The 17,585-nt window shown below is 41.6% G+C and overlaps 1 protein-coding gene across 6 annotated transcripts in view; it reads right to left on the bottom strand.

Moving 5' to 3' along the window:
• Positions 1 to 17,585, bottom strand: part of Cfap61 (cilia and flagella associated protein 61) — a 294,575-nt gene that overhangs the window by 49,657 nt on the left and 227,333 nt on the right. For 5 of the 6 annotated variants that reach the window (XM_031372122.1, XM_031372125.1, XM_031372126.1 and 2 more), the window contains one exon: positions 10,223 to 10,428. The exons of the other annotated variant lie outside the window; for it this stretch is intronic. In XM_031372122.1, the coding sequence (XP_031227982.1) occupies positions 10,223 to 10,428 (206 nt within the window). The remainder of the gene's footprint in view (positions 1 to 10,222; positions 10,429 to 17,585) is intronic. 6 annotated transcript variants of the gene reach the window in all.

Here is a 17,585-nt window from a genome sequence, read left to right as displayed (position 1 = left end):
TCTCTCCCTCTCACCCAGTGGGTTAAATAGTTCTTACACACCAGGAGTAGAAAATTAGTTCTCCCTCTACAGTGCCAGTAGTTTGTCCTGGCACGTGAGGTAGACACAAAGAATAAAACAGACGAACTGAGCCAACCTGGGCTGCAGAACCTCAGCTGCCATGGCCCTGTGGCAGCTGCCTGATGTGCATCACTCTGGCTGACTGCTCAGTTGTCACCCCACATTCCCTCGCGGCTCCAAGTGAGTCTCTGCTCCTGAGGTCATGAGGGCCCCACAAAGGTCCCAAGGCTTCTCTGAATCAGAAAGGAGCTGCTCTGGGAGGAAAGCAGGGCACTGGATACCATCAGCCCCGCCAGCACGGAGAAAGGTGTCCTCAGTGTGGTAGAGGGGTGAGGAAGTGCAGCTGGCTTTGAATGAGACACGTGGCTGCTGCAGCCAAGGTCAGGAAAACAATTGGTAATCAGATCTTGGCCAAAATCAGCTGAGCCATTCACCCTGCTTGGAAAGGGCCAAGTCGGCCTGTCTGACAACAGGCAGGAAGAACGGTTCTGGGCCAGGACTCAGCGCCTCGACCTGGCAGCACTTTGTGGCACTTGAGAAGAATGTGGCTGCAGCTGCGTGTGTACATGCCTGCCAAGGCATGGTGGGATCCTCAGGGCCTCGCTCGCAAATGCGTGGCCAGCATCTTCCTGCCCCCTGCCTCTTTCTGACAGATGTCAATCGGCACTGCCTGTTATCAAGAACTGTCCAGTCTTATTTGGCTGTCCCGAACAGCCACTCTAAACCAACCAACCAAATTAACTTTTATAATTATTAGCATCATCAGATAACAGCTGCGCCCTGACTCCTGGCCTCAAGCTCACCAGAGCTAGGTTTCAGAGAGAAACAAATCAGCTGCGGCTTTGAATCTGGCTAAATGTGAAAACATTCTTTTTTTTTTTTTTTTTCCACATTAGATTCCTAGCACCTCATTTACCACTGAGTAGGTTTTGTTTTAACCAGGCATGGGGGGTTGAGGGGGGAGGAAGAAAGAAAAGAAAGAAAGGTTCCCTGGAACTCAGATGTTTCACGTATCATTCGTTGACTGACAGCAGCAATGAAGTCCTATCATGAGCTAAGAAGAAAATGAATTTGCTTTTCTTGTTTTTCTTTCTTTTTTTTGTTTTTTTTTTTTTTGTTTGTTTTTGTTTCTTTTTGAGACAGGGTTTCTCTGTCTAGCCCTGGCTGTCCTGGAACTTACTCTGTAGACCAGGCTGGTCTCGAACTCAGAAATCTGCCTGCCTCTGCCTCCCAAGTGCTGGAATTAAAGGTATGAGCCACCACTGCCCAACATGAATTTGCTTTTTAAATACCTGTTTGTTTTTTTCACTCTCACTGACAGATGGGTAAATTCCACAAAAATAAATAAAAAGAGCAGCTCCTCAGTTAAATAACGTTATTGCTCTTCTGACCTAACAGGTATCTACAGAACATTCCATCCAAACACGACAGGGTACGTCTTTTCTCAGTAGCTCATGGAACTCTTTCTCTAATAATTCATGCACTAGCAAGCAAAACAAGTTTTTAGAATATAAGGAGACACAGACAATTCCCCATCTTTTCCCTGACCACAATGGGATGGAATCTGAGGAGAGCAAGAGAAACGATAGAGTATGCAGACTCACAGAGACTGGACACTACACCACTGAATGCTGAATGGGGCCATCAAAGAAATCAAGAAGGAAATTTAAAAATTTCTAGAATTGAATAAAAAAACAAAAAAAAACACACCATAACCAAACCCATGGGATACAATGCAAGCAACCCTAATGGGGAAGTTTATAGCCACGAGTACCTAACTTAAAAAGTCAGAGAGATCAGTGTCAGAGATGATAAAGGATACCAACAGAACATGGCCCAGTGAATAAACTAAGCAGGGCTCACCCAAGCTCACAGAGATTAAACCTGCAAGCCATACAGGACCAGCTTGATTCTGCGCTAGGCCCTCTATACACGTTCTGGCTATGACTTCCCGTCTTTGTGGGACTCCTGACAGTGGAAGCAGGTATGTTTCCGACTCGTTTGCCCTCTCTTGTTTCTCATTTTCTTCTATTGAATTACCTTGTCCAGCACGATATTAGTACCTTCATTTTGTCTTGTTTTATCCTGTTTTGTGGTGTTCAGTTGTTATCTCTTGAAAGGTCTTTCTGAAGAGAAACAGAGGGGCGGTGGATCTGAGGGAGAGTGGGGTGACAGAAAGCTTGGAGGAGTGAAGGGAGGGGAAATTGTAGCCAGGATATATTGTATGAAAGAAGAATTTATTTTCAAATAAACAGAGAATATATCATAATAACCACCTTACTTAAAGGATACAACACTGATCAAGACCCTCCCCACCATGATATAACTCACAGAAAGTTCAGACTGTTATTCCTACTTTTTAACAATAAAGTACTTAACTTATGGCATGTACATTGCAGTTTTAGATCTGATGTTATTGCACAGTTTTAGACTACACTGGAATATAAGCATAACTTTTATATACACTGGAGAACTAAAAAATTCGTGTGGGCTTACTTTATTGCAATGTTTTCTTTATTGCTTATATGAAACCAAACCTACAACATCTATAATGTGTGCTGTATTGAAAATCTGGGAGAGAGTAGGTTATACACCCAATAGACAATAAAATAGATGCTAAACACTATATATCCAAGACAATGTGTTTAAAATATTTTTATTAAAATTATTCCAAAAAACACTTACAGAAAATTAGACAATTCAGTATAAATTTGAGGAATTACTTCCTTCTTGTCTTACTGTTCTCATTTCCTCAATAAAAATAATGTTCTAAAATTTAAAAAAAAAAGCCAGAGAGATCACAGATAAGTAACAGTGTATCTTAGGTCTTGTAAAAGGAGATCAAGCCAAACCCAAGAATCAGTAGCTGGAAAGAAGCATGATCAAGTCGGAAGTGAACAACTAGAAACAACAAAAATACTGAAGTTGGTGATCTGAAAAGAGAAACAAGAGTGACAAACCCAGAGCCAAAACTAACCAAACCAAAGAAGACCCAAATTAACAGGACCAGAGCTGAAAATGGAGGGAGGTATTACTGCCGTGTCCATTAGCCATGGTTTCCAAGGACTTGGCTCTGCCTGGGGAGGTCCAGAGAATGAAGAAAAGACGGACACATAGGTAAGTGAGGGATGAGTAGACTGGTTGTCTCATGGAGAAACCTCAGCACCCAGAACTCAGAGTGTTTACTACATACAATTGAACAGAAAGTAGGGCTTACTGCATACAGATATATAAGGAGGTAGGGTTCATACAGTACAGATGGGTCAAAGAGACAGGTTTAGCTAATCTCAGTAGGAGCAGGCTCTCTAGGGGAGCAGCCCTCAGGCTGTAAATATCTGGGGATGGGGAGAAAGCTATGCTTTTTTTTTTTTTTTTTTTGGTACACGCTATCGACATTCACACTTAGACCAGGAAAGAAGGCTTTGCCATTTCCTCTGAGTCTCGCCCCTGGGAGAAGGCTTTGTTGTCCCTCCATGGGCCTATGCCAACAACACACATTAACTCAGACTTCGCTCAGGGCTTTCTCTGCTCCCCACGCACAACAACAAAAACCACTGAAATTCAGAAAATCATTAGACTATACCTTTAAACTTATATTCTACCAAGTTGGAAAAATAGTTTTTAAAATGGATAAAGTTCTAAATGCATATGGCTTATCAAAATTTAATCAAGGTAAGTAAACAATTTCAATATGCTTCTAAGAAGCAACAAGATTGGAAGAGCAATACTAATATTTTCAACTAAAATGCCCGGGCCTTTATGGATTCACTGCTAAGCGCTACTACATCTTTAAAGAAGAAACAACACCATTCTCAGACTATTCCATAAAACAGAAAGGGAAGAAACACTACAAGATCCTCTTACAGGACCTGTATTACTCTGACACCAAAACCCACTTAAAAGACCCAACAACAACAACACATTACAGGCAAATTTCTCTGCTGAACATAAATGTAAATGTTCTCAATAGAATTCTAGCAAACCAAATCCAACAACGCATCAAAAGATCACTCACCACGATCAAGTTGGCTCGGCTCCAGAGATGCAGGGATGATTCGACATTCATACATGTTAGGAAAAGAAGGCATTTACAAGTCAATAAGTGTAATATAGCAGATAAGTGGACTCAGGACAGAAGTCACATTGCCACCCCAAGAGACTCAAAAACAGCTTTAGACAAGTTCCAGCGTCCCATCGTAAAGAAACTAGAAGTAGAAAAAAATAAATCTTAACATAATACAACAAGCTTCATACAACAAATCTATGATCAGCACTATACCAAATGGGGAACTCGAAAAGCATTTCCACCAAAATTGGGAACAAAAACAAGGGAATCCGCTTCCTCTAGTGTTATTCAATACAGTACGCAAAGTCCTCTGTCTTCTATAAGACAGAAGAAGAAAATGAAAGGAAAACAAATAAGTGTCAACACATCTTTATTTGTAAATATAGCCCAACATATAAGAGACCCAAAAGATCCCATCAGAAAGCTCTCTTAGATCTGATATGCTTTCAGCAAAATTACAGGCTTAGACATTAAACACAATCAGTAGCCTTTCCATATGCAATGAACAGATGTGCTGAGAACAAAACCAGGGAAATAACCCCATTAACAATGGCCTCACATTCAAAGACAACCAACAAAATTCTTAGAATAAGCCTATCCAAGAAAGTGAAAGATGCCTACAATGAAAACTTGCAAATGAACTATAGAAGACATTAGAAGATGGGCAGCCTTCCGTTATGGATTTATTAAGATCTAATGTGAAAGCAGCCAAGAGCAATCTGCAGATTCAATGAAATCATCAACAGCATTCCAGGCCACTCTTCATATGAATATTTAAAAAAAAACCTTAAAACTCATATGGTGTGGGAAAACTCAACTAATTAAGGTTGAAGTCCACCATGACCAGATAGCCTCTTGACTGGGGCACTATGGGAGAGTCCCTTTGTTAGGGTGTTTTCTCCCCTACCCCATACTTGCCACTAACTGAGGAAAGTCACACAGCCTCAATTTATAAGACCAATTTCCTTTCTCCTGACAAAACCTGTTCAGCCAGCACCTGAGAGTTCCGAAATGCTTCCCCGTGCTAATGATGCATTCCAAGTACCCCAATCCCCCCAGGCAATGACCTTTGCCCATCTTGGATATCCCACTTTCAGTCTCCCAAAACTTTATAAGGGAAGCTGATCTGCCTACTGACTGTGGGTCCCAATGTGGTTTATTCATTGTACATACTCATAGGGCTTCAGAATCCACTGTTAGATATCTCTGCTCCCACTGCCCTAGTGGATGTATCAGCCAATGATCCGTGAGAGCTGAGAGACCCACAATATGGAAGTACAAAAGACTCCAGAGAACAAAACAATCTGAACAAAAAGAATGTCAGAGTATCTTATATCTGATTTCAAGTTATCCTGGAGAGACACACTAAGAAAAACAGCATGGTGCCCACAGTCAGTCTGTATCTCTCACCCTGGATGAAAGTCAACTCCAAACGGACTAAAGGCCTTAACACAATAAAACAGGTAAGATATTTCAGGATATAGACACACAGAGGCCAGGACTCTCTGAACAGGACTCCAGTTGCTCAGGAGAAGATGTAACAATTGACAAGTGGGACCTCATGAAGTGAAAGGCCTGCACAGCCAAGGAAATAATGTATTGTGGAGAAACACACCAGATACAAGTCAAACCTTTGTTAGCTACATATCCAATTGAGGATTAAAAGCTAGACTATACCAAGACCTAGAAAACCTAAACACCAAAAGTGAGGCAACTCAATAGATAAATGCTAATGAAATGAACAGGTAGTTCTCCAAAGCTGAAACACAGATGGCTAATAAAGGAATGACAAATGTTCTACTAGAGTAGCGGTCAGGAAAATGTATATCAAGGTGACACTGAGAGTCCGAGTCCATTTCACCCAAACCAGAATGGCACTCTAATGTTACAGAAGAGAACCCACAACACTGATGGCTGTGTGGACTTGTCTAGTCATATGGAAGCTGGCAAAGTTTTTCTATAATGTGACTCAGTTAACAGGACTCCCGGATATTTACCCAAAGGATTCTAAGTCAACACATCAGTCAAATTTACGAATATTTGAAAAGGGGGAAAACCTATGATTGAGGAATTTGTAAAAGGCTGGATTACCTTTGAAAGCACTAGGAAACTTCCCTTATGGAATAGAGGGTGCTCTTGGTATGCACAAGACCCTAGGGTTCAACCACCAGCGAATGCACACTTGAATACACAAGCACACACACACACACACACACACACACACACACACACGCACACGCACACACGCACACGCACACGTACACTCACAGCTTAGAAACACAAGTCTTCCAAAGGATTCTTTCCCCATGAAGGACACAAATAATATGGCAAATGTCTCACATTTAATATTAAACACATTCCCTGTAAGATTAGGAATGAGTCAAGGATGTTAGCCCCAACTTCTCCTCAGTAATCTACACTACATACCTTAGCCTGTGAAATGGGACAAGAAAAACAATCGGAAATCATAAAGATTGGAGAACAAAAGAAATTACATTACTTAAGCTTTATCTATGTGAAAAAATTAAAAAAAAAAACAAAACTACAGGTGAATTTTTAAAATTTGCTTTAGCTAATTTACAGGACACAGAACTATTAAAAAAAACTTAGAGCATCTCTTCATACCAGAGACAATCAACAACAGTGATGTTTTAAAATTAATTAGTCAATTAATCATTATGAGAGAGGGAACTTGCAAGCATGCTAACATGCCTGGGCAGGTATGTGTGTCACAGTACATGTGTGGAGGTCAGAGGACAGTTCTATGGAGTTGACTCTCTCCTACCTTTATGCAGTATCCATGGATTGAACTCAGGAAGTCACAACAAGCAATTTACTCCTTGAGCCATCTCATTGGCCCAGTAAAAATGTTTATGACAGCAATAAAATTACACAGTATCTGGGGATCATGTCAGACAAAAACTGGGCAGGCTATTTATGAAGACAATTATAAAACTTTATCGAAAGCCATGAAAGATGATCTAAATAAACTAATACTTATACTATGTTATAATGTTATAACAAGTATCAAAAAAGATTGATTCCTGCCTAATTAAGCAAGGATCTAATGTACTGTCCGTGGAACATGATGAGTTTATTATAAAACTTTGGGAAGAGTAAAGGGGAGAAAATATACAATATACTCTTGAAGAGGGTATTGTATTAAATTAAGAACATATATTAATCGCCATTATATAGAAAAGAACAGTTTCAAAGCAGTAGATGAAACATTCAAAATGTGTGATCAACACAAGTTTGCATCCAGAGCATATCAGCCTTCTTAGGCATTATTAAGACAAAGAGAAACCATATGGTCACAAGGTACTGTTAAATGTCCTAACAACAAGTGAAAAGGCACTTAGCTGTGTTGTTCATCAGAGAAGGATAATGAAAAGCCAGAGGATACATTTGCATAAGACCAGACTAGTCTAATTTTAAAGTCTGAACATAACCAGTGTATGACGGAGAGACAGGAACTAGCATGCAAGGATATATAGACAGACATGACTACTTTGGGGATAAGTGCAATTGCCAGAACTGTACAGTTGCAGGGCTGGGACACTCAGAAAAATCCTACACATGAAATATGTTCTTTGTGGCTACAGAACTTTTTCTAACAGCACAAAGAACTCAAGACAACAACCTGCAGGAAAATCCATGAATGAATAGTGACACAGTTAAACAATGGAAGACTACACTGTGGGGGGATGTGGGGAAGAACAAATGAGCCACCGCTATGTTCATTAGTGTGGATACTTCTCTTGCACAGAATAAACAGAACATTGACTTTCTGTAGCAAACCGGAGATTCAACTCAAAAGTAGGCAAAACCAATTAACAATATTTAGGAAATCATTTTTATATAAACATTATATATATCCACACATATATGCATATATGAAATAATAGTTTGTAAACCACAACCCTTGGCTCCCATCCAGCCAGTCCCCACTTTGGAATATGATGATTTATCGGGTCATGCTGGGTCCGTTTTCCTACGTTATCCTGAAGCTGCTTTCTCATTTATAGAGTAGAGTTGAGAACCTATGACAAAGACTGTATTTGTTCCTACATAGAAAAGATTCACAGGAAACCAAATAACTAACTCGAACTTAGAAATGGTGGCTGCCTTCCAAATGATTGTTTGCATATGGCCAGAGAGGGACTTTCAGTGCCCCATGCTCAGGAATTATCCCTTAACACAGGTGACAGACACATGGATTTCCAGGATTATTCCCCCTTCAAGCACACATGAATGCCATACATACCTTTTTTGCTTGCATGAAGCATTCTGTAATTTAAATTTTTTTAGGAGGAAAGAAAGGTTATGATGCTGCCATCATCCTTGTGGGTATTGGGGACACTCATATCCTGTTTTATAGACTGTAAACGCCTGACGGTACTGGGTATGACGCCATCTTGCTTATGGACAGAAAGTAATTCTCCTAACCTTTTCAAACAGCAGCTGCATCCACAAGTGGGTTTCTTCTACTGTAAAACGGTATGCCTTCCTCAAGTCATCCTAAATAATTTGAGGCTTCTACTATACTATAATATTGTAGTCAACATCAAAGATGACAATGTTCACCAGACTCATATAAGAGCTAATGCACTGCCCAAGTCCAGTGGGACTTTTATTTTCATAGAACTTGACATATCTGTGATAAAACTTACTATAAAGTTTTTATAAATCTTTCACTTGCTTAATCAGAGGTATTCACATATATACATATATATGTGCGTGTATTTGAGCCTTTAATAAATATTCATATATACACATATATGTACACACATAAGTAGACACACACACACACACACACACACACACACACACACACACACGAGTCTACTGTGAAGGGTATTTTTTCCCTGGCATCGGTGTATGTCTGTCATTTGTTAAAAGGAAGGCTACTGATTTCTGTGTGTTATTTTGTATACAGCTACATTGCTAAAAGTGTTTCTCAACTGTAGAAGTTTCCTGGTGGAGTCTTTAGGGTCATTTATGTATATGATATTTTCATCTGCAAATAGATATTTTGACTCCTTCCTTTCCTATTTGTATCCCCTTAAACGTCAGTTGTCTTATTGCTCTATCTAAGACTTCAAGTACTATATTTAATAGGTATGGAGAGAGCAGACAGCCTTGTGTTTCTCTCCATTTAATTTGTGTTGGCGATGGGCTTCCTGAAAATTACCTTTATTATGTTTATGTACGTGCCTTGTATCTCTGATCTCTCCAAGACTTTTATCATGAAGGGGTGTTGGATTTTGTCAGAGGCCTTTTCTGTATCTAATGAGATGATCCGTGGGTTTTGTCTTTCAGTCTGTGTGGTGGATTACGTTCATCAATTTATACATGTTGAACCATCACTGCATCTCCGGGATGAGGCCTACTTGGTCCTGATGATCTTTTTGGTGTGTTCTTGGATTTAGTTTGCAAATTTTTTTACTACGAAATTTTGCATCTATATTCATAAGGAATATTGGCCTGGACTTTTATTTTTCTTTTTGTTGGGGTCTTTGGGCAGTTTAGGTACCAGGGTAATTTTGGCCTTGTAAAGGAGCTGGAAAAAGGCTATACTATAGATTGCCAGAGCAGGAATTGTTTTATCAACATCTTTTGTAATCATTCATCTACATGCTAGGAGGAAAAAGGTTAGAACCATAAGCAGCCTGTCTCATGGCTGAAGAAATCCTAACAGGGCTAGATTCTTCCACATCCTGACCTCCAGCCTTCCCTTGGGCTCAGACTGCTGCTCTTAGCAGCCCCGTGTGGAAAGGGACTTGAATTTCATCTCATCTCACAGTTTTGTGACATCAACATCATGTACCATTGCTTCTGAGGTCCAGGCCAGGCCCAGGCGTGGACACATCTAAGTCCATGTACTTCATCATGTGAACCTTTGCTCTCCAGCCAATGCTAGTAGTCTGACATTCATTATTTTGTTTAATGAATAAAAAGGCCATCTCAGCAACCCCAGCTTCTCTCAGTGATTCCGATTTCTCTCACTGGTGTATCACCACTCACAAACCATTCCAGCACACAGCATCATACATAATCATCTGTGCCAATGGTCAAAGTTAATGCCCCAAGTACCTGTAGAGATCTGGGATCAGTTTGTCATCAAAACGAGTGCACAGGTTGTTGAGGACTTGCTCATGTTGTCCAAACAATCGGATGTAGTTGGAGGATGGGAAAGGCTTCTTTGAAAAGCATGTGATGGCCTCCACCAACTTATAGTTGTTAATGTATAGTCGGAAGTATGTCCCCTTTTTCGCGTTACCTGTCACTATATCTGTACCCTGGGTGAGAATGAGAATTGGATCAGGAAAACAGTATCCAAAACATCCCTCACTTGGGGAACTTTATTTTGGCAATTACTTTTTCAAGTATAATAGACAAGTTCTATCTTGTTGCAAATAACTGACATTGATGTGTCAGAAACAACATTTTTCATGACATAATGTTTCTTACCACATTTTAAATTGTCATTAGATTGTTCTAAGCTTTAAAATTAGTTGCTGGGTGACCACCAATTGTCTATAGCTCAGTATGTTACCCAGTAAAGGAACTGGGCTCCTTTTTCTATGTATGATGGATTTGAAGTGTCAAATTTCACAGAGCCCCATTTTGAAAACATCCTGGTCAAAGTGATCAGGAAGATTTCCAGTTGTTTTAGAGAATACTTAAAAGATACAGATAAATGGTGGAAACCTGGTATTGTGGCTTGAGAAGGAGGGTGGGCCTTTGATAATAACTCAGTGCCCAGTGGGAAGTCCACAGGCTACACCCCTGCACTGTCTGTAGATGATCTTGCAGTTTGTAAGTTGTTCAGTGTGTGCATCCTGCCCCTTGGAAACGGATTAAGACTGACTGCCACGCGAACCCGACGACCAGGAAAGGTGCTGCTATAATCCTGTGTCACCATTACATTTTTTATTTTAGCCCTGACAGCTACCAGCTCCCCATTGGGGTTCCATTCCCTGTTGACCTCAGTAGACAAACATAGGCTGTGTTAGTGGTGGCTGATATTTGACTTTGCCTCAAGATTCTGGATTTAGTTCACTCTAATACCAGTTACATTTTTCTGAGTGTATATAGAGTGAAGCATTGAACTTGAATGTGGCGTTTAGAAACCTTCAGCAGATTCACCTTGTCTTAATCCCAAACATCCACTTAGTCCAGGATCCACCTGAGGGCTTTATCTAAACAGGGACACATGGTCCGATTGTTAATATGACTGTCACCTGGATCTGGAACTATCTAGGAGAGCGGTCCTCAATTGTCCTTATGAAATCCTTTAACACAGTTCCTCATGTGGTGGTGACTCCCAACCATAAGCTGAGTTTCGTTGATACTTCAAAACTGTAATTTTGCTATTTTTATAATCACAATACACTCGTGTTTCTGATGGTCTTTTGGGGGTCGTGACCCACAAGTTGAGAACCTCTGTCCTAAGGGGAACGCCTCCAGGCACACTTGTGAGGGATCATTTGTATTAGGTTAGCCCCTGGGTATCCTCCTGAGGAATTATCTTGGTTAGGTTAATTGAGGTGCTAAGATCCATCCTAAAAGGAGGCATCAAAATAAACTCCTTTTCCTTTAAGTTGCTTTTCTTGGAATATTTTATCACAGCATCAGGAAAACAATTAAGCTACACAGTTTAACTTTTTGGTTAAACTGAGGCAACTGGTGGGCACTGTGGGATCACATTAAGAGACACGTCTGCAGACAAGACTCTAGGTCAGCTTCAAATACAATAGACTGGATATTTAGGGAATGGGGATGATAGCATTGGAAAGGAGCTGGGCAGTGTTGTTTCAAGGAGGAGGCTGGTGGTGATGTGTAAACACATTCATAGTAAGAAAATACCTCAGCAGCACATTTTCTATTTTCAAAATGGATCACATTAAAGAGCAGCAGTATTCCACATTTTTGGCATCATCATTAAAATTAAAATGTGTAGTGTCTGTACGTATATGTGTCTGTATGTGTGTGTGTGTGTCTGTATGTGTGTGTGTGTGTGTCTGTATGTGTGTCTGTATGTGCATGTGCAGGTGTGTAGGTGCATGTAGAGGCAAAAAAGTCAACTCTGTATGTTCTTCAGGAGCCACCTAGGCCTATTTTTGGTGGGCAGAAGGGAGAGTCTCTCATTGGCCTGGAGCTTTTGGGCTGGGCTAGACTAGCTGGCCAGCAACCCCTTGGAATTCTCTTGACTCTGCCTCTGGCACTGGGATTATAATAAGCAAGTGCTACAAGGTGCAGTATTTTTACCCAGGTGCCGGTAAAGACTTCAGAAAGAGCTCTGCTGCAGGGTGTCTCTGCTCAGTCACCCTTCCCTCTCACCATGGCATTTCTCTAGCCCCACCTGCTCCTGGGAATTTTTCATTCACGTGTAGTGCCTTGACTTTTGACTTTGAAATCCTTCCACCTTTTGTGTGGGCATGTGACATCAATTTTGCTTGGATATCCCAGAATAATAAGCACCATTTTAGAATTGGAGTACACATGGGTATGCAGACAGAGACCTCTACTATGTGCCTGTCATGGTTTGAAATTGTTTGCCCCAGGGATTTGCTCTATTTGGAGGTGTAGGCTTGTTGGAGTAGGTGTGTCACTGTGGGCCTGGGCTTTAAGACCTCTCATCCTGGGCTGGAGAGATGGCTCAGCGGTTAAGAGCACCAACTGCTCTTCTGAAGTTCCTGAGTTCAAATCCCAGCAACCACAGGGTGGCTCACAATCACTCGTAACAAGATCTGATGCCCTTTTCTGGAGTGTCTGAAGACAGTTACAGTGTACTTACATATAATAAATAAATAAATCTTTTTTTTCTTTAAAAAAAAAAAAAGACCTTCATCCTAGCTGCTTGGAAGTCAGTATTCTGCTAGTGAGCTTCAGATGAAGATGTAGAACTCTCAGCTCCTCCTGCACCATATCTGCCTAGATACTGCCATGTTCCCACCTTGATGATAATGGGCTGAACCTCTGAACCTGTAAGCCAGCCCCAATTAAATGTTGTCCTTTATAAGACTTGTCTTGGTCATGGTGTCTGCTCACAGCAGTAAAACCCTAAGACAGAGGTCATGCAGCCATAGGTCATATGGATCAGATGTACTGGTTGGTTTTATGTGTTAACTTGACACAAGTTAGAATTATCACAGAGAAAGGAGTTTCAGGTGAGGAAATGCCTCCATGAAATCCAGTTGTAAGGCATTTTCTCAATTAGTGATCAATGGGGGAGGGCCCATTGTGGTGGTGCCATCCCTGGGCTGGTAATCCTGGGATCTATAATAAAACAGGGTGAGCAAGCCAAGGGAAGCAAGCCAGTAAGCAGCATTCCTCCATAGCTTCTGCATCCACTTCTGCCTCCAAGTTCCCACCCTGTGTGAGTTCCAGTCTTGATGTCCTTTGGTGATAAACAGCGATGTGGAAATGTAAGCTGAATAAACCCTTTCCTCACCAACTTGCTTCTTGGTCATGATGTTTTGTGCAGGAATAGAAACCCTGGCTAAGACAGTTCTTTCCTGGATAAAACGCAGACTATCCAGGTTTGTTATCAGCAGTTTGAGAGTTAGCTTACTGACCCCTTGCCGGAAAGGGATGATTTGGGGAAGAAGCTGGGAAGCCACAAGCCAGTGAGTATTGGGTGAGCATTGAGTGAGAGCTCATGCCTTCTCAGTGAAGTGGGGCTTGCAGAGTGCTAGCAATTGAGAAAGCTGCTTGGGGGTCCCAGGCAGCCCACCGCACTCCCACAATATCGCTGATATAATGCTGGCTGCTTAGCTTTCCTCCCTGGTCACTGGAGAACAGGGACAGCAATCCCACAAGGCCTGGGCCGTTGCCTGCTCCTTTAATGTTCCTTTATGCTGAGTGACTGAGAAAAGGGTGTGCAGCCACCAAAGAGACTAACTTTGTGAGCCTCCCATGTGGGCAATGGGAAGGTGGCTTTGCAAGGAACTTTGCTGACTGCCCCATATTCAGTTATAGAGGTCTCTTCTGTGTTCTGGAGGCTGTCATGGGCTCTACACCCTAAGCTTGGCACTTCGAGGTTGGGGCAATGGTCAGTTGTTATAGCAGTGGGGACATGACGAATTGTTAAGTATACATCTGGTAGCTTGCTGGCCAGGGGCCAACCAGTGTCTGAGCAGGACATACCACCCAATGACAACCTGTTGCATGAGGGTGGTAGCCTTAACATTGTTTCCAACAACATGATTTGCTTTATTTATTTATTTATTTATTTATTTATTTATTTAATGATCGAATGATGCTGTGGTATCAGCATCATCATAAACACATCATGCTCTACAGTGACCAGAGTTTGAAAAGACTATCCAGTAAGCAGCACCTCTAGAGAAAGGAACAGAGAGGAGGTCTTGTTGATGACTGATCTTAGCTACGGAAGGCACGCTGAATCAATCTTAATGAGCTTTGGCAATGCTTTAGCATAGCTGAGGGTGGGGTGGAGCAGCCTGGAAACTTGGAGTGCTTCAAGATATTGCACATCAATATTAAAGAGAATTCACACACAAGCTGGCTTCTCAGCCACAGAGTGAGCGCCCACAGTACTGCCCACTCCTACTGACACTTGCTGCCCTGTTTTCCCCCCAGCAATCTCCCCCCACCCCCGATTCCATAGGTCAGAAAATCACTCTAGAGTTCACACCAAATGGAAGACATGGGATTAATCAGTCTCGGTGTTCGAGAAACCAAGTCCCCAGCTCTTGTGACAAACACGATTTAAAATGTCATAGTATCCAAGGCAGAATTTGTTGTGACAAATTTCTTTACTTTGTGGCACCCAAGCCAACCAAGCATGTGGGCCAGAATCTGTAAATCAGTTCATTGTGGAGGTGCCTCGGGGTCTTTTCTTCTTTTGTGAAGGATTATGGTAGGAAGAGCTAATGGATGACAGAAGTGACTTCTTACTTTACCATACTCCACTTGCCGAGAACGAGAAAGGTCTAAGGTCGGTCTGGACCATGTCCATTGTAAGAATGATAATTCAGTTTCCCTGGGGGGAGGCATCTTTGGTGGGCTACACTCTTGATCGGCTGGCTGTATTTAGGTGACTGCCTGACCATTTTGGCAACAATTTTGCATAAATTAATTCCAACTCCAAAAGATTGCCATGGAGCCATCCTACATTTTTTTTCTTAGAAAATAAAATGGGGGAAAAATCTGTTTAGATCTTCTGTACTAATTAAGAAGGAAGCCCACTTGGCAAAATGGTTAATTAAAGCCAGGGGTCCTGTTCAAATACTGTCATAGCACCAGCCAAAGAATCTAGTTGAGTTGCACCGTTATTAAGATTCTCATTTTCCAAAACTCCTTCTGTGCATTCTGACTTGATGTAAAGAGTGAAGAGCCATGGTAGACACATGACCAATCGTACAGTATCCTTTGAAGACTCCAGTTTGGTCTTAAACCAAGTCCAGCATTTCCAAGCCCTTGCATGGATTAGGTGCATGTTGCTTATCTATGGTGACAAAAGAAGCCAGCCTATGAACTCTCTTTATACTGGACACATGAAGGAATGTGGAAGCAGGGCCCAATGGTGTTTGACTGCAATCTCTATCTCTGGAATTGGCTAGAGAAGGAAAGTGCAAGTTTGAGGCCAACTCTTGAACTAGATAGTATGACTGTAGAGAAAACAGCAAACACAGCCCCCCCCCCAAAGCATGGGGGGGAAGGAAAAGTTAAAAGAAAATACCATATATCCTTTCTCCTAGAAGAAAGAAGTTTCTCTATTATAAGGAAGCAGGATTTACAAGAATTTGCATAATAACTGGCCGTCTGCTTTGCTCCAAGCACTGTAAATGATCAGGAATGGTTTGTTCTGTACAAAGGGTCAGTAATAACCCCAGGAACAAAGACAAGTGGAGTGACTTATTCAAAGTCTATGAGAAGCAAATGGAAGAGGGACTCTGTTTCCTGAATGGGGAGGAGCTAGGGGCCAATGACTTGTGACACTTTGAGTACCCCCTTTTCTTCTAGCATTTAAGGATTTTTCTAGTATATTCTACTTATATCAGATTGAGCAGAGCCTGCCACATGGCTAGCCCTCCTTCGAAGAAAATCTGAAAATATCTTTATGTTAAGTTGGTCAAGTCATTGACCCTCAAAAATATTCAGAAGGCAATGGAACAGAGGTTCTGCCTCAATGAGGAAAATTCAAGAGTGACATGAGAGAAAGGGAGTCACTATTTGACAAGAGACCATCTGGCAGAGGAGCATACCTGAGGGGCTCTCCATTTGGCCAGCCAATGAGAAGTCCTACCCACAGCTCCCACTTTTCCCAGATGGCCTTTCTGTGTAATTCATGGATGGGAGGAAAACAGTTGGGCCTGGTAGCCATTCCTGGTCCAAAGAATATGCTTGCCCCAGAGTTACAAAGGCAGATGTTTATAGCCTAATTGTGTATCAAAACCTAACAATGGTTTACTGATCTTCAGTATATAAACTGTAGTATACCTAGATAATGCAATATTGCTCAGTAATTAAGGAAATGGGCTATCTGGCATGAAAAATCATGGAAGGAACTTACATGTATAATACTAGGTGAAATAAGCCAATCTGAAAGGCCACGTGTGGTGGTTCCAATTATACAATGTGTTGGTTAATTGGTAAATTGTCAATTTGACAGAATTTAGGGTCACCACTGAAGCATAGCCGTGGGCATGCATGTGAGGAAGTTTCTAGGATAGGGTACCTGAGGATGGCATCATTCCACGGGCTGGGGTCCTGTACGATAGACAAAGGAGAAAGGCAGCAGAGCATGAGCATCTTTCTCTTTCCGCTTTCTCATTGTGAATGTAATTTGACTACTGCCTCAAGTTCCCGCCTTCCCTGTAGTGAGGACTGTATTCTCAAACTGTGAGTTCAAATACACCCACAAGCTGTTTATTGTCAGGAGTTTGGTCACAGAAATAAGAAGAGTAACTGATACAAATGACAACTTTGGAGACAATGAAGGGTAGAGGTTCCTAGCTCCTGTGGCAGAAAGAATGAAGGATAGGACACAGAGTAGTTTTTAGTAGAATGCACAGCAGCCAGAGCCCATCCTCATGAGAGCCAAGGGGTCTGCTGATAATGATGTGCTGATGAAGGCCCATCAACTCTGACGGCTGTGCCCCCTTGGTGGGGGATACAGATAGTTGCCGGGGCAGAGGGGTTAGGTGAGGGAGGGGGAACGAGGAGAATCCAGGAAATCACTGTAACTTTTGCTTGAGTTTATTATGAAATTAAAACTATTCTTTTAAAGTCTATTAAGAAAGCATATGTTAAAGCAGCAATAAACTTAATTATCTAATGATCGGTGGGAGTTAGAGATTGGGGGTGGCTTTGCTGGGAGCTTTCAGTCAAGAGTTTGAGTGGCAGATACCAGGTACCAAAGTTAAATCAAGATCAGATCAACAATCTAAACAGTCCTGTATCTGCTAAGAAAATAGAAACAGTC

Source organism: Mastomys coucha, unplaced genomic scaffold (genome assembly GCF_008632895.1).
Source record: "Mastomys coucha isolate ucsf_1 unplaced genomic scaffold, UCSF_Mcou_1 pScaffold15, whole genome shotgun sequence".
NCBI classification, from domain to species: domain Eukaryota; kingdom Metazoa; phylum Chordata; class Mammalia; order Rodentia; family Muridae; genus Mastomys; species Mastomys coucha.
Note: the sequence above shows the minus strand (reverse complement) of the source record. Positions and strands in the feature narration are given on the sequence as shown.